Raw genomic sequence first — 26,510 nt, 5'->3', positions numbered from 1 at the left:
GTGTGTCTCGCTGCGTGGGTGCGTGCATCTGTCTGTACCGGAGCGTGTCCGTGCTGGCGCTGCCTCTGTCTCCTCTTTCTGTATCCGTGCGTGCCTCCGCTCACGGGTGCGTGTCTCCGCGCGCGTCTGTGTGTGTCTGCGTGTACCTCTCTCCCTCTCGCTCTGTGTAACCGGCGTGTGCGTGCTCCTACACCTCCCGCTCCTCCTCTCTCTCTCTCCCCTCCCGTGTGTGTGTGTGCGCAGCGGGGAAGGCAGAGTCGGGCGCGCCGTGCAGCAGCGCGCTGCCCCAGCGCGGGGCAGACCGCGCCGGGGCCGGTGGCGGGGGCCGGGGCCGGGGCCGGGGCCGGAGGAGGAGCCGCGCCGCGGCGGGAGCCCCGCGGAGCCGCCGGGCGATCGCGGCCGCACCGAGGCGCAACAGGCGGGGCGGGGGGCGGCGGCGGCGGGCGGATGGCGGCAGGCGGCGGCGGCGCCGCCCGCTGAAGGCGAGGGGCCGCGGCGGGCGGTGGGCGGCGGGGCAGAGCGGGCGCGATGCGGGCGGAGGAGCCGCCGGCGCTGGCGGCCCCGCGGGCGGGCGGCGGCGAGGCGGAGGCGGAGGCGCCGGGCGAGGAGCGGAGCGGCGGCAGCTGCTGCAGCAGCGAGCGGCTGGTGATCAACATCTCGGGGCTGCGCTTCGAGACGCAGCTGCGGACCCTCTCCATCTTCCCCGACACGCTGCTGGGAGACCCCAGCCGACGGGTGCGCTACTTCGACCCCCTCCGCAACGAGTACTTCTTCGACCGCAACCGGCCCAGCTTCGACGCCATCCTCTACTACTACCAGTCTGGGGGGCGGCTCCGCCGGCCGGTCCATGTGCCCCTCGACATCTTCCTGGAGGAGATCCGCTTCTACCAGCTGGGCCAAGAGGCCATCGAGACCTTCCGGGAGGACGAGGGCTTCATTCAAGAGGAGGAGAAGCCCCTGCCCCAGCACCACTTCCAGCGCCAGGTCTGGCTGCTCTTTGAATACCCCGAGAGCTCTGGGCCAGCCCGGGCCATTGCCATTGTCTCCGTGCTGGTCATCCTCATCTCCATTGTCATCTTCTGCCTGGAGACACTGCCTGAGTTTCGCCAGGAGCCCAAGGGTGCCCAGCCTGGCTTTGGGGAGGTGACGCTGCCTGGCGATGAGGCCCTGCTGCCGCCACTGCCACCGCCAAGTGGGACTCCGCCACCCCTGCGCCCCGCCACCGGCGCCGGCCCCTTCTTCACTGACCCCTTCTTTCTCATCGAAACCCTGTGCATCATCTGGTTCTCGTTTGAGCTCCTTGTCCGCTTCTTTGCCTGCCCCAGCAAGCCTGAGTTCTCCCGCAATATCATGAACATCATCGACATTGTGGCCATCATCCCCTACTTCATCACCCTGGGCACTGAGCTGGCCCAACAGCAGCAGCAGAAGCAGCAGCCCGGGAGCAGCAGCAACAATGGGGGCCAGCAGCAAGCCATGTCCCTGGCCATCCTCAGAGTTATCCGGCTGGTCAGAGTCTTCAGGATCTTCAAGCTCTCCAGGCACTCCAAAGGGCTGCAGATCTTGGGGAAGACTCTCCAGGCCAGCATGAGGGAACTGGGCCTCCTCATCTTCTTCCTTTTCATTGGGGTCATCCTCTTCTCCAGTGCTGTCTACTTTGCAGAGACTGATGACCCCGACTCCCTATTCACCAGCATCCCTGATGCTTTTTGGTGGGCGGTGGTGTCCATGACCACCGTGGGCTATGGGGACATGTATCCCATGACAATTGGTGGCAAGATTGTGGGCTCCTTGTGTGCCATTGCAGGTGTGCTCACCATTGCCCTCCCTGTCCCTGTCATTGTGTCCAACTTCAACTACTTCTACCACCGAGAGACTGATCATGAAGAGCAGTGCCAGTATACCCATGTCACCTGCGGCCAGCAGCAGTCACCTTTTTCTGAGCCCAAGAAGGGGGACAGTAATCAGTCTCTCAGCAAATCTGAATTCCTGGAAGCAGAAGACCTGGAGTCCATGAAATATTCCAACTTCATTCCTCCCAACAACCAGAGCTATAAAGAGAAGAAAATGCTGACAGAGGTGTGATTGGTTTTGTTACCCTGGGTCCAGACACGGAGCTGCAAGCTGCTGCACAGCCGTCTTCCCACAAGCAGCTGGATCTATTCAGCATTCACATGCCAGACTGTGAATTGTGATACCGTAAACAGAATGATTGTGATAATGGGCTCTTCTGTCCTGATTTGCTGTTCCTCATTACTGTGTGCAGCCAGAAACTTGCTTTATTCCATGGCATACTGTCACCCCCCACTCCCCTGTGAATTTCTTTCTGTTTTTGAAGACTGCTTTAATCCAATATTTGCTCTGAAACCTAGCCTTTCTACTCTACTAGCAGAGAAGCCCTTGCCACTTCTTCAGCTGAAGGATTCGGCAGGGAGTAAACAGTTAAAGGGGCTACAAACATCTGGCTCAAGCTGTGCCCTTAGTTCCTGTGCCAGCGCAGTGCCCTTGGCTGTGGGATCAGTCACGCCTGCCATGCCATTGCCTTTGAATAATGGAAACGCTGTAGCCAGCATCACAGTGAGTTCTGTATGGGAAAGTCAGCAAGCAGATGCCTGCCTTCTTTGCAACCCTTGGCATGCTAAAGATCCTCTTGGTTTGTGTTTCAGAAAAGGTGCATAGATCTGACAGCTCTTTGCTGCTTGTGACCATATACTATTTATCAAAAACAGGCTTAAAGGAGTCAACAGGCTTGGTGAAGATTCTCTATGTTTTGAGCTTATTTCAGCCTTATTTATGCCAGAGCCCTGATGGTAATTGGCTTTTATAGTACCAACTTAATCTTCATAGTGGTAAGTGCCTTCTGATGCAAGGCACATTTGAGTAAATTAATTTGTTATCTCTGCAGTTTGTCTCTGCACAATAGCGTTTAATGAGATGTACTTTATGCTTCAGATATCCAGTTCTGTATTCAGGCATGTGAGAGCAATTGACTCCACTGCTTTTTTACTGAAGCGTTTGTATGGCTGAGGGAAGTTTGCATGTTGGTATTTTGTTGACATTGCTGAAAAACCAGGACCACAGACAGCTGCACCTGCGCTGTCTGAAGATTGCACTGATTTAGCAGGTCACAGGCATAAATTACCCCAGGGTAAGTGTGTCAACATTTGAGATTGAGATTGGCATGGATACAAACTTCCCTAAGCCATTGGTACAAACCCAACAGCATACCCCAGACCTTTCAAATGAGGGGAGAAACAGCTAGCCTTGAAGAGATTCTTTTGCTATAGCACTGATCTAGCCAGTTCTTGGTATTTCATGGATAGAAGGCACAGCAATGTCTTCTGCATGCACTAGGTTTTGTGAGAGCAACTTAGCTAGCAATGCAAAATGCATAGCTTGGCCTGTAGTGCTGGGTTTGCCAGGGGACCAGAGATTTGCATCTTAATATGCACATTTTGCTTCCCAGATATTTTTTTTTAATCAGCCCTGCCTTACACCCAACTTTAAAATGCTTCAAATGCTGCCAGTGGGTAAGAAGGGGAAATGGATGCTTTCAGATTCTATTGGTAAATTTTCTTGCAAGGAAAAGTCTTGTTTTAAATCTAACTGTATATTCTGCATTCACATGTGTGCATGTGTATGAAAGCAAAGGCAGCCATTAATGCCTTGCATCATACTGTATGATATGCATATTAGAATGTACTACATATTGCATGTGACACATGTAATACATAAACCAGACATAATATCAAGATGCAAAATATATAGAATACATTTTATGTATATGTATTTATTATGCTTTTCAACCATAAGGCTAAGAATGCTAAAGGCATATACATTAATATAGTCGGAGTTGACTATAGAACTAGTTGTGAGATGAGGTCTGTTTGCATCTTCGTTACCCTGCTTGTTTTTCTTGTCTTGAGCTCTGACTCCATGCCTAGAGTGTTTTATTGTGGCCTCTTCTCATCTGGGCCCTGACCATATGGTAGAAGTTGTTTGTGTAAATCCTAACTGCTGCATTTCCCCAGAGTCCCGTTGTCTTCTCAAAGGTTTTTAATGCACAGGGATCTCCCTTGGGGTCAGCGCACAACCATTATATTAAAACCTCTCTTCTCTCTCTCGCTGAAGTCAGTAGCAAAATGCCACTTGTCTCGGTTACTGCAGGTCAGTCTGGGACACACAAGTGTGTTGTGGTGGGGGTCTATAGCTGAGAGGAGTTTGCCTGAATACGTAGGTGCCTAATTCGTTTTTGGTTCATCGGGACTGAGGCAAATGTCCGTGAAGGTCTGGGCCTTGGGAGCCATTCTGCATCCCTTGAAGCATGTAACCAGCCAGTGGGTAAGTAATCCCAGTGAATCTCAGTGGGACTGAGGAAGGATCAGCACAGTGGCACCTCTGTTGATTTTGTGTAAAAAGCTGTCTTGGTCATTGAGTTAATTCAGTAAAAAGCTTTGTTGTTCTTAGTTGTGTTTCAGGATCACCATAACGAAATCTTTCCCGTGAGTGCAAGAGGGTGACTTTTCTTCAAATTTTATGTTGCTCTAGCAGATGCACTAGAAACTAGCAAAAGAACCTGCTATTTAAGAGGGTTGTTTCAAGGCTGCTGCTGTCTTCTAGCAGGATGCCCATGTTTGGGGTTATTTTATGCCTGAGTGTATCAGCTGATAAAAGTTTCCCCAAAGTAAGATATAAAAAACTCAGGTTAAGCACAGGAGGAGGCATGAGACACACTCAGCCTACGTCAGAAAATTCCTGTGCTTGTTTCTTCCCTTGGGCCTGACCCCATTGCCCCTGCCAGGCAGGAGCCCTCCCTGCTCAGAACAGGTTGTTCTCCCAACCAGCATGACAGACAGCCGGGCATGGAGACTCTGGCAAAAAAAAGATGTGAGGCAAATTACTGGTAGCATAATCCCAATGTGTCCTATACAGATGCTTTTGTAAAGAGATTTCCTGCTCACAGGTGAAATTCAGCAGTGAGTTTCTAGCTGGAGTGTTATCTGCACACAAACACGTGCACACACATGCATACGCAAAATACCGGTGTGAAGGAACTTTGTTGCAAACAGACAGCTTTGTGCGGTTTTTTGCAATGCACGTTTTTCAGTTCTGAAAAGAAAGTGCAAATGAAAATGTGTGAAACAGGAGTGGTGTTTGCTCCCTGGGTTTTCTGTGTCAGAGCTAAAAGAAATACAAAAAGCCAACAGAAGCTTAGCCCAGAGTCATCAATAACACTATATATTATGGAACTTCTGGAATTTGACATTTTTATTAAGGAGCCTTTGGAATTTTTTCAAGTGACTGAAGTGACATAGTGGCACCCGTGCCATTGACTGTACAGAGGACTCACGTCACTGAATCACAAGAGATGCTTTCAAAAATCTTACCTCAAGTTCTCAGCTCTTAGCACTCACTCCTGGATATTCAAAATACAAATCTGTCTGCCTGTCTATTTCCTTCTGAAGGCATAGCGCATCCTCATGAAGCAAAGTAGGCACCTCCAGGGACTTGTTTCCATAACAACCTCCCAGACTGTTTCTCTCTACCCTGTGACTTTGGCTACAAGCAAAACCACTCGTTGAATATTTTCAGTTCTCAGATTATAGTACCTTATCTTTACAGCTGTTTTCTTTGCTTACTGAAGATGAACCCATCACCTTATATCATGTACAAGTGTCCTGTCCGACTCCAGACAGATAGTTATCAGCATTTGAAAACAGAGAGTGCAAAAGCAGGAGATGGAAAGTGATTCTATCTGTATATCCTTGCACACAGAGAGGTGGGGAGTGTGTGAAGGACATTATGAGCACTCACAGTCAAGGAGCTGAGGGGCAACTGGCCTGTGAATCCAACTTCTGGGTGCTCTGACAAGGAATACGGGCTAAAGCATTGCATTAAAAAACCAGAAACTCCACTTTCAACAGTCTCAGTAGGGAAGAGTTTTGCTGTGGAAGAGACTATTGCTCCTTCCTGAACACTTGGCTGTTCTGTGACAATTGGTTTCCCAAATGATTTTCCCACAGGATGTTTTGCACCAAGTAAGGACAGGGCAGAAATCATCTTGTTGGAGGTGGGGAAGGAAGGAAAGGAAGAATTTTACTGACACCTTTTTTTATCCGCAACTCATCAACCACATAAAAGTTTGTAAGCGTGAAAGGCATGAGGCAGTTTTGCGATATTTCAAAGTCTACATTACTGGTGGATTCCTGCACTTACCTCCAAGATAAAATTCCTGTTCTGCTCCTGTTTGGAAAATGTTGCAGTTTTGGATTTTTGAGCAATTCTCTGGTTTGGCCCTGTTCTGTTTGATCCAGCTTTCATGGATAAAAATTCACTGCTACAGCAGCTGTGGGGGTGAAGATCACTGGTGTCCTTTCCTAGGCCCTCTCGTTCAGCCTACAGAGATCCCTATGGAGATAAAGAAAAATGAGTATAAAGGAAATTCAGGGCAGCAAGAGACAGGGTAAGGACTGAAGTGTCTTCCATACTGTGATGGAAAGAACAGCATCATCCTTAAAAGCAAAGGAACAAACAGCTCCAGCATCTGCTGCTATAGCAGAAGTAGGTAAGGTTTCTTTTTCTCCTGCAAAATTAGTGACTAAGAGTTTTTTTGCAATTAACGAGGAAGGATTTCCTAATTAAGATTTGCAGCCTATAGGGAGAATCTGGTTCTAGGTGAAGAAAGAAAGATAATTATAAACTGCAAAAATATAGCATGAGCCAGATCATCATCGTCTACTGATTGAAGCTGGCAAAACTTCATTTAGTACAACTACCTTGGTTTATATTGGGCATCAAGTCAAAACATATGTACTATTTGTTAAAATGCTTACTTTTGTTCTTCTCTTGAGGTCCTGTTTACATCAGGGAAAGATCTGCAGATTACAGCAGGAGTTACCACAGCTTTCCCAAAAGCTCTCATCTGACTTGAGTCCAAGTAAGTCTACCAAACTCAGCAAAGTTAAGCTTCTCTTATATTATGTTTATATTGACAAAAATAAGAGCAGCAGCATTTTATTTATTTATTTTTCGTAGTGGTGGAAATGTGCACACTAATTCATGGAGAAGTTTAAGACTAAATGAGATTCTGCCCTCGGCTGCAGCCCTGTAAGCACAGGATAGCTCTATTTGCATTGCAGTAACTGAAAGCACACTCTGAGCTCTTCCTTCATCTTTGCTCTTTGGAGCTCAAACTCTAGGTACGTCCTATTCTGAAGACATTTGTAGCCATATTATCAGCAGACTCAGAGTTGAGTCCCTGACTTGCAGTCACCTGCTTTACACATAAAGTTAAGGAGGGGAGCAGGTGCTTGCAGGATGAAGAGACTTAATCCTCTGAAAAAATGAACAAATGCCAGTGAATGCTGAGTGTCCTTAGCTGCCACCAAAAATGGCTGGTGATGAAGTTGCCCTTAATTACAAGGAGCTCTTCTTGTGCAGGGTCTGGTCCTAAATAAGGCGAGACCCTAGTCAGGGAGATAAACCGAGAAGAATGTTTGTTGGGTAAAGCGGACAGGGACTGCAGTAACACTCATTTCCAGTGTAGCTTGTGTTATTAGTACATGTCAATTCTATATGCCTTGCCTAACTGGGTGAGTTTTCCCTTGCTCCAGGGAGGTCTGTCTGGGGCTTGTTGGCTGGCACAAGAGCTTGAATTTTATAGCATAGTTTTACACTTTGGGAAACACATAACTGCGATCAGTGTGGGTTTTATGTTCCTAAAGCATAAACATTCATTGATAAACATTCACCTCAGGAAATATCTGCATTGTGTGTAGTGCAAATTAGGAGGGACTGAAGCAATAGATTGGACTTTTCTGTGGATGACTTTTTCTTAGTGACAGAAAGGAAAGGATTTACAGAAGGGAAAGTGCTTATCAACTTCCATGGTCACCTTAAAATACTGAAGCCGTGTTGCCTGTTCATTAGAGAAAGACTCACAGGAATCTTTTCTCTTCATACAGAATATCATTGAAAGTTCAGTAGGTCCTTCTTTGGCTTCACTTTCACTAAATGGATATAGAATCACAGAATCATTTAGGCTGGAAAAGACCTTTTAAGATCATCAAGTCCAACTGTAAACCTAATACTGCCAGTGCAGTATTACATGCAATATATAAAGATACTTACTCAGTAAAGTTTTGGAAGACCCTAGTCAAAAAGTGCTATAAATCACAAATTTACAGATTTGATTACCAAATTTAGTTGGTATTGTAGCCATTGTTTGTATAAAGAAAATTGGTGTCTTGATTCTGCTCTCTACCTGAGGTAAGATAAATGCATCCTTAAGGATATGAATGGTGTGACTCACAATTTAAGTAATTGTGAGAGAAGAATCAAGCCCAAAGAAAGCAGCTGTAAAGGCAGATGTCTAGAATAGTTCTTCTCAGGTGTTATAGATACCCACTGGTCCATTCACCTAAAAGGTTTATACAGTTTTACACCAACAGAAGATTCAGCTTTTAGAGTACATGTTGGTTTATTCTCCTACATTCTCTGGAGAGAAATTAAATGGTGTTTTACAAGAAAACTGGAACATTACTGTCTCCCTTTGCTGCTCATTGATGCATCTGTTGTTTTCAGTGAGCTTGATGGCATCCATTTTCAGGAAGCAGATGCTGACCTCTTTTACACTGGTGCAATTCTGGAATAACTCCACTGACGTCAGTGAAGTGACTCCAAATTTATCCCTGGTGAAAGCAGAATTGGACCACAGTCTCTTTGTTTGCTTATCTGCTACGGTGCTCTCAGGAAGGTGCACCATTACCATACCATAAGGGGGTGGTGAGTGCCTGTCTGCTGAGCCATGCTCAGCTCTTTTGTGTCCTTGACATCACACCCACGTGCCTGGCTGGAGCAGAAGTCTGGCTGGTGTGGGACACACGTGGTCACCAGATTCCCCATGTTGAACGGAGTAGATGCTGGTCCTAGATTCTTGACTGCTTTCCCATTCCAATTTCCATCAGCTTCCTCTTGCTTGGATGTGTTTTCCAAGGAGACAAAAGCTTTTTAAGCTGAAGAAATGTAATTGCAATTCTTAAATTATATAATAACAGAAGGGTAGCAGAGGTAGACATGGAGACAAACTCTAGCCCTCTTACAGGTTTTTTGCTGTTATGGCTATGTGAAAATAGTTGTAGTCCTGGCAGGTTGGGTGTAGATCTGCTGCTCCAGCTTCCATTTTCAGGGAAGACCAAGTTTAAACAAATTGGGTTACTTCTTTCCTGCTCTAACTCTGCTCTTCTCAGTGATGCTGCCGCTGAAACAGGACAAAAAGCTTCACATAAAAGCCATTAGCATGCTGTATGGAAAAATACCACTTGAGATGGGTCAGGTGAAGGTGAATGGAAGAAATAGTCAGTAAAGAACAGAGTAAATAAGCAGTGTGAGGCAGGAGGGAGGTTCCTAAAGGAGTTCCTCAAGTATTAGTCCTGGGATTGTTTAAAATATAAACAGGAAAGCTGAAACTATGAAATTTACCTATGAAGCAACCTAAGCATCATCATCAAGACTGTGGCTTAGGACCCAGAACTAGATGACTGAATAACTGACTTAAAGAAATGGGAAGATAAGAAATAGCACAGAAATTAAAGTTGTGATTGGGACTTATCAGTTGGGGAAGACAGACAAAAAGAAAGATTGGGGGTGCTAAGATCAGCCAGAGAACCAGTGTCACTCACTGAGGCACCAGAGTCATGCAACCATAAAACTTGCAGGTGCAAGTCTTTGAAAGTCTCAGAAGGAGCAAATTTAGTACCACCTGGGAAATATTAATTCCATAAAGCCCCATCTGGAATGCTGTGTGCATTTTTGGTGACCTAAATTTGGTCAGGAAGGATGTATGGAAGAACAGCAGGAATGATCAGGTGAATGGAAGCTGCTTTGCAAGAGGAAGCTGGAAGAGCTTGACTTTTCTAGGCCAGCAAAAGATTGACAAGGCCTATAGTTACAAAAATACTGGGAGCAGAGTAGCCAAAAGAGGTAAAAGCTATTTAAGCCAGAAGGCAATGCTGGTGTTTGAACAACAGAGCATAACCTGGCTATGAATAAATTTACCCTAGAAAGAAGGTGATTTCTAATGTAACAGACAAACAAGGAGAAATGAAAGCTCATTCCAGCTTGAATAGGAGAAATTAAGGCAAAAACCAATTTGTTTTTTCAGATGGACTTTGTTAAACTTATGAAATGATAATATGGAAATAGTTGCATGCAATGGAAATAGCCTGGGTTCAGTGACTTTGTCTACTAGAATCCTCTCCTACACTTGGGATGTACTGGAGATGCTGAATAGATGAGAAATTGTAAGGTCTTCTCTCATTTCTTGTGTCCTCCAGCTCATTTGCCGTACAGCACCCATTTAGCTACAAAACACCAAATCCTGGTGATTTTATTATTTAGTACTTGGGGTGTGTGGGTAGGAGAGAGAACTAGGGGAGGAACTGTGAGTCTTGGGGGATGTTTTTGATCTGTGGGACTGGGAGAAGAGAAAGAAGTCCTAGGAGTGGTGTAGGACGGAGTACGGGATACCTGATCACTTTGGGAGCTAGTCTGAAGACAGAGAGGAAGTCCATGCCCTTTAAAAAACTACCAGGCTCTGTTCACTGCTCTTCCCCTCAACCTGGAACCTCTTCCTGACCGTGTCTAGTGCTTTCTCCTTACCCAGAGCACTCCAGCTCTACACTGACCTTCCTCCTTCCTGGGGTCTTTGGTAATTCCTCACTACCATGAGCTCCCTGGAGTCACTGGAACAGTGCATTGCACCGAATTTTAAGAAAAGCCTTGAGCCTGCTCTGCTGCAGCTCAGCCAGGGTATCTGATTTGGATGTAGAAAACAACAGCCATGTATGACCTTCAACAGCTTTTGTTGAACAGAAGGTCAGAGCAGTTGATAACAATGGCCACTCTGGCCTGAAGAGGTTAGCAGAATAATTTCCTATTCCACGCACTGTTCTGGCAGAGGCATAATAAAGTTTCATGCTTCCTCTCTTACCTCTTTCAGTTCATTTCATCCAATGGGAAAGTGACAAAATATTCCCTCGAGCTCAGCAGATAGAATAGACATTGACCAAGGTGGGAGCTTCGCCCATCCATCCAGCTCTGTGTCACAAAAGCACCAGGAAGAATCTAGTCCTTATACTTTGTCCTTGAGCCTTCTAGCATGTTGCTGCACCTTGTTCTCTTCTGTGAGGAAGTCGTCATCTTGTGATTTGTATCTATATTGTGGGTAGCAAGTTCTGCCCTTTAACTTTGAAATAGCTCTGCTTTTTCTCCCTTAAGTAGGAAAAAAGGAAAAGCAAAGCAAAGCAATCTTAGAAATAACCGTGCACATTGTGAAAGCATGTGAATATGGACACCACTTGAACTTTATCAATGACATTAGCCGGATAGTGCACACAAATCCGATTGTCCATAAGTTGTCTTAAGGGCTTGTTCCAGGCACTTGGCATCATTTCTTGAGTTATGGCAGTAAGCAAAATTAGAAAGGAATTATTTTATAACACTTACAAAGTGAGTCAATGAGTTTAATTTGAGCCATTAAGGCAGTGTTGCATCTGTTTCTGAGTTCAGTTCACTTTGACATTGATGGAAAAGGCCACCATCACTATATGTTTATGTGCTGCTTAATTTACTCTTGTTCTATCATGTGCACTGTGTATAGAAGCCTCAGTCTTGAGGCCTTTAACGTATTGATGGTGAAGATCCTACTACAGCAGTCACCACACAAACACAGAGCAAAAAGCTGGTAAAAAAGCTTATATGGTGAAAATTGTATATACCTTTTTGGAGCTTGAAGAACTTTCTGATGGTGAAAGAGCACTATTACATTCTCATTTTATACTAGGAACAGAATGAGGCACAGTTAGCTGTGGAGAGTGGAAGGGAAGCAAGAGTCTAAATGAGCAGAACCTGTGACTCCTTCTTTAGTGCTACAGAACATATCTTCATATTCTTGGTCCTGGCAACCCTATGTTTTAGCAAGATGCTGACTTTGAAAGGGGGTACAGTTAAAGAGCACAGGAGCAAATCTTGCGACTGAATTTTGTTGATTCATGAGGAAATGTAAGAAGCATGGGAGATGCATTTATTGTGAATCTTCAAGCCAGTCTGAGTTATTTAATTGTAAACAGCACTTACCCATACTCTTTTTTTTTTTTTTTCTTGGCTTTGCATTGCAAAGTAAACAGCTGAAGAAGAATACTCTTGTATTTTTGTAGTGTGTGAGACGCTAACGTGGTCTTAACTTGTGATCAAGTTCTGACCCTATTTGCCTTTTCCATGCTTCAGTTTTAAACCTTCCTCAGTCAAGACATGCATTCTCATAATGGGCTTATTAAGGATAGTGCTGTCATTAAACAAAAAGGAGCTCTATGCACAAGCTCCCTTGTCAGTGATGGAGGAAGAGACCTGATCTGTGTTTGAATCCCACTTCATCATCAGTACATAAAATAGAAAGGTACAGAGTAGATATTTACCTGTTAGTCCCATTTGGTGTCAGACAGCCAAATTTAGAACATCTACTTTATCACTGTTATTTTCTTTATATAACTACCACAAATATATTGTATATTTCTCAAGCTCTGAATTATGCTCATTTTAATGTATCAGAAATAGTACTGTCACATACGTTCCTTTTAGTGCTGTAGACTATGGGCTTTCATGCTTGTGAAATAATACCCACAAAGCAATTGATCTTTGTAGTCTGACCTTGGAGATGGCACAATGACTTGCAGCAACATTTTGGGGTGTATTCGCTATTGCTTATCCGTTAGTCTGTTATTTGATGATCTGTTACACTTTTCTACAGTGGATTGCAAACATTTCTGTAGGACATATTTCCATCAAAAGATACCTGTTCCTCAAAATCAGCAATATTTTAGAGGAGTTTCATTTCAGCTCATTTTGGTATCCTTTAGAAAATGCATGTTTGGAAAATTTTGTAATGTGTGTGATCATTTTCTTAATGTTCTGAATGTTTCTGCTTTTTGCAAATTTTTTTAAGGAAATGTATTTAAACAAGATAAAATACCAAATTTTGCATTTACATCTCTTTTACTTTGATCTGGAATGAAAGATATGACATGGATTTGTTTGGGGTTTGGTGTTTTTTTTTTTAACGGAGGGAATCGTCCTTGGTTTAGGAGAGTTTATTTTTTTAAAAAAATTTATTTTTTTCCAAGCAATGTACTGGTAGCCTTTGGTTGTTCTTGATTACTAGCAGTGTGGCTCCAGTGTCAGCTCCAATACTTTCTTGAATTCAGCTAGGTGATATTCAGATGCTCCAAAAGAGATGAAACGACAGACCAAATGGTATGGATAATACAGCATGCATTAGTAGGGACAGAAAGGACGTTCCAGTTCTTTGGCTATTGCTGAGGCAAGCCAGTTGTTCTCTTCTGCAACTGGAAAACCTGCACAGGTAAAAAAAATTGTTTAATGAGTCCAGACTGCTTTTACAATGTGGACTGACTTGCTAGAACATGTCATTACGAATTCTGAACTTCTCCCTGCTTCCTGTTCCTGTGAAAAGATGAGGATCTTTTTACTCATAGATTATGTAATAGGGAAAAAAAAAGAAAAAAAAAAACCAAAATTATTACTAATAATTTTCTGGGCCTGTTGGGAAGAAGAATGGAAGTAGAAGGTGCTACCTGCAGTCTGCTGTAGCTTACTTCCTTACTTACCTTTTTCTTTGGCTCTTAAAACAAATGCACAGATTTGTGAACTGCTATTAACACTTAGCTAAGTGGATTTCAGAGAAGATGAGTAGTGAGCTCTTCTTTGCATAGTAACCATTAATCAACATTTCCATAGAAGATGTCTGAATACATATTGATCAAACCAGCTGCAGCTGTGATATAGCTGTGTTGGGTTTTGGAGACGGATGCAGCTTTCCTCTCCATCCTCCATCCCCCAGTCATGTAACCTATGTAGCAGAAAAATCACCCGCTGGTACTTCTGGCTCTGGCATTTCTGCTTATTAGCAAATTGCATCAAAAGGTTGTGTAAGGTTTTTCATTAGTTAAGATACCACTTACTAAGGAAGGCCTTGTAATTAAATATTGGACTTGTAGTCAAGGGAACAGTCCCTGGTACTGTCACATGGCCTTTGGATGTCCCACATATCTCAGCAGGACCTCAGCAATAGAAAAGGGACAGTATTTAGTTACTTTTTTCCCCCTAAACCGTTTAGACCGGGAGATCTTTTTGAGTATGGCCAACCTCATGCCTAATACCTATATAATGTCAGGCACAGGAGAAGACCCCTACTTTCTAAGGACACTGTGCTGTATTACCATCATAACAATAGTAACTAACATATGGACAGTGAGGATCAAGCAAACACAGAAAAGCATTTGGCCTTGTGCATGAGACCCATGGAATATTCAAATGCTAACAAGTCTTGCACTTACCTAGCTCTGTGTCGGCTTTGGGCCAATGCTTTGGCCATGCTGATCTGATTTCTGTTTTTCAGGCTCAAAAACAAAATATTCATGACTCTGTGTTCCCTTGCAGGCTGCCTTTTAATTAAAGGCATGCAAAATATTTCTGTCTGACAAAGCCCAGAGCTGACTTACTGCAAGGTAAATTGAAAGCCTGTTGAATGTGCTATGGAGTGTGCTGACATCAACTTTTCGCAGCTAGTCCAAAAGAAGTAAATTTATGCAGGGTTTGTTATTTGTTTCTTTTTTTTGCCCCTTGAATTGCTATCAGAGATCAAGGTATTAAAGCAGCAGAAGAAAATATGCTGGAGATGAGAGGAGTTCACTGTTATGTCACAGATTTGTATTAGCTCTCCAAGCATGAAGGTGCTTTGGATGCTAACAGCTCACTGGTACTGCGCAGTCAAATCTGTCCTTTGAATCTGGCAATATCATCTTTTTACAGATTTTCACTGGCATTGTTGAAAACTAATCCTCCTAAATGCTTTGCTAGTTTTTGTTCCTTTATGGTCTTTCAGAGGAATACAAGGATACGTAGAACGGCACTTCTCATGGTTTACATTTAGTCATATATTGGTGATTCAGAAGCAAGCATATGTGGAAAGGCCCAAATAAATCCTCTTGCAAATTCCTTCCTGTCCTATAGCATATTTAGATGCTTGATTCAGTTATATTTTTTGAGAGGGCCCATTGTGATGTCTTTGTGCCCACCATGATGCATGAAGAGTTTTCTTGATGGCTGAAATATTTTAACAGCACTACTGATGCAGCAAGTTGATTTCAGGCGAGTGGAGCCAAATTCTCAGCTGGTATTCATATATCAGCACATTTTTCTTCTGATGCCAACTAGTCAGGGTGGTACAGGATGTTTTAGAAGTCTTTGGTTTTTCATCTGGTCAGTTTTCCATATGGTTAGGAAATAAGGCCTGTTATCTTGAAAATTCAGTGTCTTGAAGCATAACTAAAGTTTCCATTTGAATGTTTTTGAGTATGCACTGATTGTCAGATCTGCCACAAGGCCATAACAGTCTGTGGACTGACTGAGGCTCACAGGCATATTCTGCGTCTGGACCTGCTATGGATCTGATGTGTCATTTTCCCTGTGCCACAGTTTCCCCGACTGTAGAAGAGAAATAGTGTCTTTTTCTCCTCAGCATACACTTGGGTGTTTATCAGTGATAAGGATCTATAGGAACAATAAATGTATTCACTGATAAGCTCATTTTTCTCCGGATGATGCAAATGACCCTTTTTACTTTAGGAATCACAATCAGATGGTATGAGGCAGGGCTGGGAGGCTGGACTTAGGTTTGCAGCTGTTTCTGATTTCACATGGTTGTAACTTCCTTAATGGCATCATTATTTTCACAGCTGGAAGTGGGATAAATGGGATGTTGACCCTTTTTACTTGCTTCAGTGACATTGCCTCTGTTTAGTATTTCCCTGTGCTCCTACACCCCTCTTCATGCTTTCCATCAATAATCATAAACCTGACTACTGGGTCTTCTCCTGACTACGGTGGGAGTATAAATACTTAACTAATCAGCCAGGCAGGCACTCAGAAGAAACTATAAATCTCACTCCCAGAAGTTTGGTAGAAGATAGCATTTTAAAAAATGACTGTTAAAGCCTCACCACACCATGACCACAGTGTCATTGGGAATTTTTTCTGGTGATCATAGTGAAACAGAGTTGGACCAATAGCAAGCACATTTGAAAATCCTGCCTCTTGCTCTAAATTGGATTAGTACTTGACAGTGAAAGAACGTCAGGAGCAAAGGATCCTTTGAACCCAATTCACCCACTTAGGGGCTGGTGAGCTCTAAATGAACTTGCCGCTTGTACTTGTATTGCACTTTTTGATCACACTCCTTGCCTCCAGGTGATTGTTGCTCTGGTGATCCTTTGAGCATATGGCTTTTATGACCTGCACCATGCCACCTCAACTCACACCTCCATGTGTGGAGTCCATGAAAGCAATGCCTCTTCTCACAGTACTTTCTTTTAACTCCATGACTTCATCAAAGCATGACAGCTTTCCTATAAATTAATGTGGTTTCTTCCAGTTTATTGATGTTTTACTGTGCCAGCCTGATGTGTCTCATCTGCAAAGGCAAAATTAATATTCTGCATATGTGGGGCCCAAGTTAAGCCTTTGAGAGGAACAGAGAGAGAGAGAGAGAGAAAAGAGAGCTGAGCCAGAGGGGCCCTGGAGACCCTTGGGAGGAAGGGAGAGGTAAGGAGTGGAGGTGACTATTACCACTGCCACAACCATGGCAGCAGTTTCCTTGTCCCCAAGACCCTTTCCACACTTCTCAGCAGCAGCTGCAATCCTGGCTTCCCAGGGTTCGGGTATAAGTAGGGCAGACGGCAGGACCATGGCTGTTTTACCGTCCCCAGCAGCCTGTTGTCCTTAGCAACTGTTGTCTTTGTCTCTGCTGTAGACCCAGCTCTAATATTTTGTTGTGATTTGTGTGCTGGTTCCCTGGGCATATCCATACTGCAAAAAATCTTTTAAAACAGCAGTGAAGATAAAGCAGATAAAGCATTAACAAGAGCCAGCAATGAAGTTAAAGCTGATAAGGAAGGTTAGACTCAAGCTGAGTAAAATTCAAGTTCATCTTCTCAGCTACTTTAAGCTGAAATAATTGACCTTGGTGATCCTTTTCAAAAATTTTAATAAGGACAAGCATATCATGTTGAATTTTAATTTAAAGTCATTGACTCTGCAGTTCTCCCGGAGTATTTTTCTTGATGCTTTACAAGTCTAGGGAAAAATCTAAACCCTGTGTCACGGGATCCTCAAACACTGATGAGAAGGCTTTGAAATCTGATGCACAGTCCAAATTTTAATGTCTGTGGTTTGGCTCTATCTTTGACCCGTAAATGGGAGAGGTTCACAAGACTGTGTGGATGGTATATCAATTGAGCTGGAGCATATGCACCAAGAGTGTCCATGCATGTGCATGTAAAGGCTTGAGCCCCCTCCAGTTCATGCTGGATAGCTGTAGGCTACACAGACTCCAGGCTTTTGCAGTGATCTTAAGTAGAAAGCAAGTGATGTGGTAATTAGCAACTGTTAACTGAATTTCATTTTGTACAGTACTTTGAACATGTAAAGTATGTTATAAGCAATAGCTGTTACTAATCAGTTTCAGGCTTACCAAATACTTGACTTCTCAGCAGCAAAAAGAAGCAGTTGTTCTGGAGGTTGCTGTGTAGGTACTAGGCTAACCCTTTTTGAGGTTAAGCTTACTGTTGTTTATTCAAGCAAAATGCCCACAGAAAGCAGATGGTGATCTTTCTGAGCAAAGACACAGAGGATCAGCTGGTGTGCTGGCATGGGAGAATCTGTAGAATTATGCTAAATTCTGGAAAGCCTGAAAATTCAAACGAAAAACCTGTGATGTGAAAAAGTCTGCCTTATGCTGACTGTTGCTGTCAGGAAACGCCACCAAAAGCCAGGGACAAGTTTGTGGGGTGGCACAGTGCCATCCTGTGGGCCACGGAGGCATTTGACAAGGCAACATTTGGATGTGCAACCTGTGCTGCTATAGGGTGTTGGTAGCTTGTGGCAGAGGTGAGTTTGGCCATGAAAGCTCCATTTGCATGATTGCCTGCCTCAGCATTTAAAATATTTAAGCAGTTTCCTTTGCTACTGGAGAGCTATCTAAATATAGCCAGTGCTCAGGTGTGCCACGAACCCTCCACAATGTTCATGAAGCTCTACACCCTGGCTGTGCAGAAGCAGGACTCACAGGGCAGAAAACTTCCCTGATAGCAGAGATACAGCCTTTTTTTTTTTTTTTTTTAATGAGCATGGACTGTGTCTTTCAAGACATGAGAGAGAGGGCAGCTTCTCTTTGTGCAGTGAGCAGGACCCACATTGCTAGGAGAGCCCCCTGGCCACCAGGCAACAGAGGATGTTCTCCTTCCTGCTGAAGCTTCATGGGACATAGGATTGATGACACAGAAGAGGAAGTATGGCTCCAGAGCACTCCTTGGAGCAGGGAATGAGACCTCCTGCTCTTTGTTCCTCCCTCCTTTCCTGGGTGAGAGTTTTTCCAGCAGCAGCCTGGCAGATCTGCCTTGTTTTGTCATTCTGCTGGTGGATCTTGAAATTGTAACACTTTGCAAAGACCATGAAAACAGGAAACTCTGGGAGCCAATCTGGTGGCCAAATTGCTAATGCCTGGAGCTTTGGGGCTGTCTTTGGACGCAGCTGCAAATGGATGGAGCATGCTCAGAGCTGAACCTCTTGCTTAAGGCTTTAAGCAGTACATGTAGTGAGGTATGGTCTTCGGTATATGCTGGGGGAGCCTGAAGCACAAGACAGCCTGAGTGGCACTGTCATTTGCCATTGGCATGTGGAGAAATTCAGTGTTTCTTATTGTTTGTGTGCCTCCAGAGTTTGGTGGCAGCTGAGGACAAACACTTAGCCTTGCCACATTGGATTTAGGCATGCAGAAGGCAATGGATGTGGAACTTGGCCACATAAGCCATGTTCTGGAGCAAGTCAATATAGTCTTTGCACAGTGTCATAAAAGACATTAAATCCGACAACATCCTTTTAACTGTTAATGTCAGAATTATACAGAACATTTGCTTGAAAGTTGAGATTCCTCAAGGGAGTTCCACATGGCTCCTAGAGAGAGAAGTGCAAGCAGCATACAGCCAGCACTGTGTGAAGTTAAACTGGGGATTCAATTTGAGGAAGGATGATGGAGTTTTGGGAATTTCACTGAATATTTTGATTCACTCAGTGAAGCTAAATCTACCAATCTCACGTGAGGCAGTGCCGCACCTTTCCACTTGACCTGTAACATCAGCTGATTTTATGTCCACTGCATCAGTTTTCCTTTGCTGTAGCAGGACACTGGAAGGAGTTCATAGCTTTACCCCCTCATTAGAAACGGAGTTGCTTGCTTCACAATTCTGTTGCTCTTGTTTGCTTATCTGTTTTAAGATGGGTACTATAAATGTACTGGATCTGGTCTGTTTAATCACCTCTCCCTTACACTTGCACACTGTAATAACCTGGCTGCCATATGTGTCTCCTTATCATAATGGAAGCGAGTAAAATCTGCTTCAGTGGAGTTACATCCACTTGAAGTAACTTTCCCTACATTTTTGCTATCCCCAGTGTTTTCAGCTATGACAGAGACACTCAAAGCCTTAAATTATTGTCAGTTAACTTGCCAGTAGTTGTTCCTATGTGTGGATCTCCCTTTTACTTATAATGGGATGGCATCTGTCATCACTGAGAAGGATTCAAGGGCCTTGCATGGTAGCAGGAGGCAGCAGGGTTTTTTTAAGTGTGAGGATTATTGCATCTTTTCAAATCATAAATGTAGGAGTTGTCTGAAATGGGGGTTGAAAAATTGCACAGGCGAGCTTAGATCCTATTCCAGAGCATACTCTGTTTTTTCATGTTGCTGGTTTCAGAAAGTTTCACTGGGGCGTTAGGAGCTATTTACTATGAACTTAGGCATCAGTATCAGATCCTCAAAATTAAGGGCAATAAGAGATAGAGAAATTGGTCCCCAAAATTAATCCTTTGCATTCCTCTACACATATATGAGGCTCACCTCTTAAAAAATGGCAGCAATGTAGTAGGTTTTGTTTCGGGATGCCTGTACAAGACCTGCATTCCAATCTCACTGGCCACGTTGGAAATCCTTGGTTTAGTTTTGTACTTTATATTAAAAAATTGTTTAAAAGTAAGTAATCAGTAAGTGATTAATGAGTAAGTCATAGGCTGGCAAGGAGTACTTTAGTATTGAATTTATTTTATGCTTCAACAGTTGCCTTACTTCAAGTCAGTTCCTTTTAGATACTTTATTACCTTTATATTTGTAGAATTATAGGTATAGAAAGATCATCTGCATTCTTTTGGCCCAGTCAAATCTTTCCTATCCCTTTCTCTGCATAGGTGATATTAATCATTATTTAAATGGTGCTTTTAAACAGCATTATAAATTGGATCTGGCCCCTGGTTTCATGGCAGTCCTTCGCTGCGGTATTATACTATCTAATCCCTTACTTATGTGAAAGATTTAAAATGACAGTTTTGCTGTTCTGTGGCCATACTGCTTTGGTTTTTCATATTTTCAACATTGAATGACTATGTGGCAATCAGTCCTACCTTCTGAGCTGATACCAGACATCTGCTTAATACGGTCATGTTTAATCCCTGTGGTAGCTTTGTTTATAGAACATTTGGTGAAAGGTGGTCCAGTAAAACTTAGATTCGGGCTTTTGGATTTGCAAATACGTCAAGAAAAATTTTCATGCTAAACTCAAAAAACTGTTTATGTCATGTCTCTTTTTATTTACTGCGACCATTTCTATTAAGTTCTGCATAATCCTTACTTTGGACACGCAGGTGACATTACATACCTTAACGATGCAATACTTCCAGTGCAAGAGGAGTCTTGTTTACTGCTAAGGAGCTTTAGTAAATATATTTACAAATCATAAAGGAGCGGGGGTTTTCTCCCTGTAGATCAGGAAACAAGCTATAAGGAGGTATATTTTACAATTTCTAAGCATTTTTTTGATTATTAATGTACAAGATGGATAAAAGGAGATCCTACATAACAAATACTGAATATGTAGACTCTCATCCTCTACTCGTTTCCAGGGGAACATCTCTACTGACTTTGGGGAAGATCCACATCAGTATAAAACTAAGAGTAGAATCAGACCAACAAACCCCACTGTGATTGTTCACTGTGCAGGAAAATCCAGTGATTTGTCATAGGTTCAATTAATGGAGCTGTTGCAGACATCTGTCTCTGTGTATTGTTTGATGGGCCCTCTGACTTATCAAACTCCAGGCAATCACTAGTATCCAGTTATTGTTGCTCTGAATTTCTGGAAAAGTATGAGCTAGCCTTCATACCTCTACCAGCTTGTTTGTTCTCTGTAATCCCTGGACTGAAAACTTCCCTTTCCAACATATAAATCTGCAGGAAAAAGCTTAGATGAAAGAAAATTCAGTGAGGGAATTTTGCTTTGAAGATCAGCACAGATTTAGCCTGCAAATCAGAGATTTCTCACAGTTTTGGTGAACTCAAAGCAAGTGAGCCTTACATTTTGTTAATAGAGCTGGCTTTTTCTTAGAAAACTTTTTGAAGAGCAAATGCATTTTACAAATTCTTACTTAAAATATTTTACACATCTATATCTATAGTCATTGCTTAAATATGTAGTTTCTCTGTGAGTGTGAATGTGTTTAGATATATTTATATAAGCATGCATATTTATATATTTTATGTACCACTGCCATTGTCTGCTTTCTGAATCTAGATAGAGCTCTTGACAAATCTTGTTCACTTTGTAGGCTTCTCCAGTTTCTGATGTTTCTCCCACTTCTTTCTTTCTCCTCCTTTGGTCTTTGGCAATGTTGCAACCAACCTTCTGGCCCAGGGTTTTCTCACTGGTACATTTTTTTTACAGCGTATTCTTGCTCTTCTTTTTCTGGCTACTGAGTCATCGTCAAGAAGTAGCCGGAGTTGTAGGACCACGAGGACTAGGAATTGTATGGTCTTAATGCTGGAGTAAGCTGCTTTCACACTCCTGTACTGAGTGGGAAATGGAATTGGTGGAAAACACTGTGTAAAAATATAAATGGTATAAATTCCTTGCAATGTGAGGCTTGAGCTTCTTATAAGCATTTAGACAGGCACATGCTTAACTTGTTTAAGCTCATGACTAACCCTGTCAACTACTCACATAATTAAATTAAGTCTGGACCTCAGAGTTTTGTTTAAGACTCAGGAGTCCTAAAATAATTAATTTAATATCACATCCTAACCATGTGTCATAGAAACACATGAACTAACTTGTGTAAAGAAAAATGTAAAGGGTAACTTTTAGGGGCATGTTTGACTGGCAGATTTGAGGCATTGCATTGTTGACGTGCAGAGAGAAAAGAAATGTAAGTATTGCTTGCATTATGAGAAACTGTTATGTGACTTTTCAGACTGTAACAGACTTTGACCAATTTAGGAAGACCTAAGTGCTTCTGTCTTCCCTTTCTCTCTCTCTTGTTATAGAGGACTGCAGATATATTTAATAACTTATGAACAGCCATTTAGGTTTCATGTGTCACCAGCACAGATGGACCTTTGCAGCTAGAAAGGACTACATCAAAGTGTGGCAGTGGAGAAGTCTCTAAATGAAGAAAAGTCATTGCAGGCCCAACACATCCTTCATTCATTGTCTCAATTAATAATTTCAGATCTGATTAAAAAAAAAAATAAAAAAAAATCCCTCTCTTGACCTGATAGACTTTCCTGACCCTGGCGTGGAGGAAGAGGCTTGTATGCCAAATTGTTAATATAGATCTGTCTTAAAAGGACTTTATTAGACACCAAGAAAATGGCTACAGGTATGTAACAAAGTCCCAGTTACAGTAAAGGTCAGACCTTGGGTCTCCATCCCAAGCACAGCACTGCAATGCATCCTACCAGACTTTGCAACACTCTAATATGCATATTTCATCTCATGCAAGAAGAGATGGGTATAACTCCCAGCAGCTGTAAGGAGAAATACCCCAGAAATCAAACCCCAGCAGGATCAAGGTAAGCAAAGAAAAGTAGCACTTTCCATTGTAGCCAGCTGCAGTTATATTGACAAGATATCTCAAATTCAGTCCCTTTAAACATTCTCATTACGAAATGAACCCTTAGGTTGACATGTCTTAGCTGTGATCCATGCAAAATAACACATTTGTCTTGGGCATCTTTTTAACATGTGACACTTTCTTTTTTCTTGCTAGGCTGGATTCTGGATGCTGCAAGTCTGTCATGTCAGGATGCGGCAAAAGAGGCTGTTGCATCTTCTTACTGTAGAGTTGGTGGAGTTTCCTTGTGTGCAGGGAATACAACATTTATGAACTGGAAACTGGTTTCCTTGCTTTGCGGTTTTCTTGTTGCTAGTGTTTTTAAAGGGTTTAACACTCTTAGTTCTAGGAAACTGAAACTAGATGTGAACAGGGATTGGAGGGAGGAGGCAGGGAGAATCCCATACAAGATTCAAATGTGTCTCATTTCTGGGAAAACTAAATGAAGCAGGATTCATTTTCCAGTGGCTAAATAGCAGCAATTTATGAGCTGTTGATCAAAAGCCCCAGACAAGCACTAAGTCCCATGGGAAGCTGGAAATGGACACATGGCACCTCCAGAAGACTCTGTTACTGAAACTTATTTTAAACCTTTTTTCAAGTGGAAGATCAAGTCCTGGCAAATGCGTGAAGTCAGCCCTTAGAAGAGCAAATAGCTTTTTCTAGAGAATTGAACAAGTGGCCAAAGTTTGTCCATTTGTCTGCCTGTCTTTTGGCCCTGGATTACCATGCTTTTTAAAACTGTGTCTTCATAACTTGGATGAATGGTAGATGTTTCACATAGCTCTACAAGTAGTAATCATCCTGTTCATACATAATATCTGATATCTAAGGGATGGGCCCAAACCAGAGGTATTTCTTATTTACCTATGAAGTGTCTTGCTTTAGCGTATGTACAGTCAATTCTTGTTGTGAACATGTGAGTCCATTGCCTGCTCTAAAGGAGGTAGTGACTTAGTTTCAGTGTCTGTAGAGAGTTTCACTGAAATAACACTGTCCGTAGTCTTTCATGTGATTTAGAAGGTACAATAGCCACATAGTTCTGAAAATGTAATATAACTGTATGCAGCATTCCCAGAAAATGCTCTGAAGTCTTCTCCCATGGTAACATTGTGATAAAAACCTCTGTTGCTTTTCAAGCTCTGGAAGTCCATGCTGTGCCCTGCTGAAACTGATTGAAAACCTGATTAGCACTGTAAAGTGAAGGGCAGAGAGGGATGCTCTGGCCTGGAATCCCCTCTCTTTGGCAGCAGCAAAGGTCAGCCGTGCAGCCAAAACTGCATAACCAAAGTGGACCTACCCTGTGTGTGTTGCGAGCTCTCTGCGTGGGAGAGTGGGAGGGTGGGGAGAGAGAATTGATTCTGGGAGGGGGGGCGACTGAAAGGAAGAGTGGAGCAAAGGGTAGTCTGAGCATGACGACTGGGATTTTCAGAGGGTACTCTGATGGATGCTGGGTATCCAGCTTCCCTAGGACTCTTTATCAGTAGCACCCTGTACATCTTTATGAGTGACTTTTAGCCTGTCTGGCAGTCCTCACAGTCGATGTGTGAAGGAAAAGAGGTAGAAGGCAGCTTGCTCTATTTGGCAGCTCTCGGCACCTGTAACAGGCGGGGACTGTAATACCTCCTCGTGGCTGCTGGCTGAAGGTCTGATCCTCTGATGACCTGTGACTTCCTGACTACCTGTGACTCAAACAGGATTATAGGATTGGGCTTAAAGAAACCCTGAGGTGCCAGACACAAAGGTGCTTTTGGAGCCAGGCTGCTCAATAGTCCTGAGCATGGATATGAGCCTGCAGTTCTTAGGAGGCAGCATTGACTCTATGTTCATATTATCTGGGCACAAACAATACAGAGACCTACTCTATGTCTTAGTGCAGGCCAGCCTGCAGTGTGGGACTTCTCTGAGTCACTGTCTGTCCTGATCTGTGTGGCAAAGCCATGTGGCTGACCATGAGCTGCCATGGACCCTTCTTGCAAGAGCAGTTATCCTGAAAGTCAACCTCAGTGCAGGATGCCTTTAGAAAGGTGTGAATATGCTGCAGAAGTCTATGGGTACCCTTCAAATACATGGCACACAGGTCAGAGGCTTTAGACCATACTGTGTGCCAGCACAAACAGCAGGGATGTTAGTAACAGGATCACTTTGCTTTTGCTGTGAAACCTTGCTCTGGTGCTTTATTTCAAGGAAGACAGTTGGGACTTGCAGGCCAGATCATGTGGTGAGATAAGTCATTCCAGCTCCCTTATTGGAGCTAAGCTGATTTGTACAAGTCTGGTCCAATATTTTTGAGAAATTGTGGATGGTAGGGTGGTTTTTTTTGTTTGTTTGTTGCACTGAAAACTTGAAGCCTTTCAAATAAAGTACATGAGGTAAACAGAGTTTTGAGATAAGGAATTGACAATGCAGTACTTCAGGATGTCTCCTGGATTCTGACTTTGAGAATACAAGTTCTTTGTAGAGAATTCCACATGCTGTGGGAGAAGAGGGTATTGGGCTTGAAAGTTGACCAAGGAGATGGGCCTCAGCTGAGCTTTGAACAGCAGTTGTTGTCCTTATTGGTGATGCCATAATATGTGCTTGAATCAAAACCAATGTTGCACAGGCCAGAACCTGATGAAACCATGTAATTTGGTATTTGTGATTGTTCCTATCAGTGTGATCCACTGTTAAAAAGTCTGGGAATATGAATAAAATCAGTATTTTTTAAACTGTGGTGTGGTTTTTATGTCAAAAAGACTGGTTGTGTTCTTGGACTTTATTATATTGATATAAAATATTTGATATGGAATTAATACAGTTGTGCTGCTTTCTTAGGACAGTTCACAGCCACTGGCAGAAGTGCATTTTTTCTTCCTCAGAGGTGATTTCTGCAGTGCTGCACTGAACACCTGCTACAGGGGAGGATGTTAAGGCCACTTGGGACATCCTCCTCCTAGTCCTGAAAGGATGGTCCATCTGTTTTGTGACAGAGCAGCCAAGGCCACTCAAGCTTATATCAAATGGAAGTGATCTCATGGCTAGAGATCAGTATAATGCTGGTGAGGAGGGGCATGTGTCTCATCACACCTGCTACTGCCGCCTCCATCCCTCCCCTTCTCACTTCATAGCCCTAAAGATACCAAAGGATGGATGCATTTCAGAGGATTTTCTCCTTTTCTACACAATGTCTGGCTCCGTTCCAGCCCTTGCCCAAGAAAAGATGTTTATGAAGGTGCCTCTGAGCTGCTTTTGCATCTCCCAGATTATGGGTCTTGTTGGAAACCTAGGCAAAATTGAGCTGACTCAGGCACCTCTCGAAGTTTTGCCACCTCACAGGAGAGCCAGCTTACTCCATCAAGATCACCACATCTGCTCAGTGGTAAACTCCAATTTACTCCTCACATATTTTGCTTGCTCCTTGACTTAGCAGCCACAAAGGTAAGTCTGTTATGTATTTA

At 43.2% G+C, this 26,510-nt stretch overlaps 1 protein-coding gene across 2 annotated transcripts; it reads left to right on the top strand.

Annotated features, from left to right (window-relative positions):
- The first annotated feature begins 336 nt into the window (after nt 1–336).
- On the top strand, nt 337–25,781 carry LOC104041513 (potassium voltage-gated channel subfamily A member 6). Of its 2 annotated transcripts, none has more exons than XM_064462282.1 (3): nt 337–6,561; nt 6,852–6,937; nt 23,227–25,781. In XM_064462282.1, exon 1 carries the CDS (start codon nt 529–531, stop codon nt 2,083–2,085), a length of 1,557 nt encoding a protein of 518 aa, XP_064318352.1. In that variant the 5' UTR covers nt 337–528; the 3' UTR covers nt 2,086–6,561; nt 6,852–6,937; nt 23,227–25,781. The 2 variants fall into 2 exon arrangements, with proteins under 2 accessions (XP_064318352.1, XP_064318345.1); XM_064462275.1 differs by having other exon boundaries at nt 337–6,565.
- The last annotated feature ends 729 nt before the right edge of the window (nt 25,782–26,510 follow it).

The sequence above is a fragment of the Phalacrocorax carbo genome, chromosome 1 (genome assembly GCF_963921805.1).
Source record: "Phalacrocorax carbo chromosome 1, bPhaCar2.1, whole genome shotgun sequence".
In the NCBI taxonomy this organism is placed as follows: domain Eukaryota; kingdom Metazoa; phylum Chordata; class Aves; order Suliformes; family Phalacrocoracidae; genus Phalacrocorax; species Phalacrocorax carbo.
This window is presented reverse-complemented; position numbering and strand designations above follow the sequence as displayed.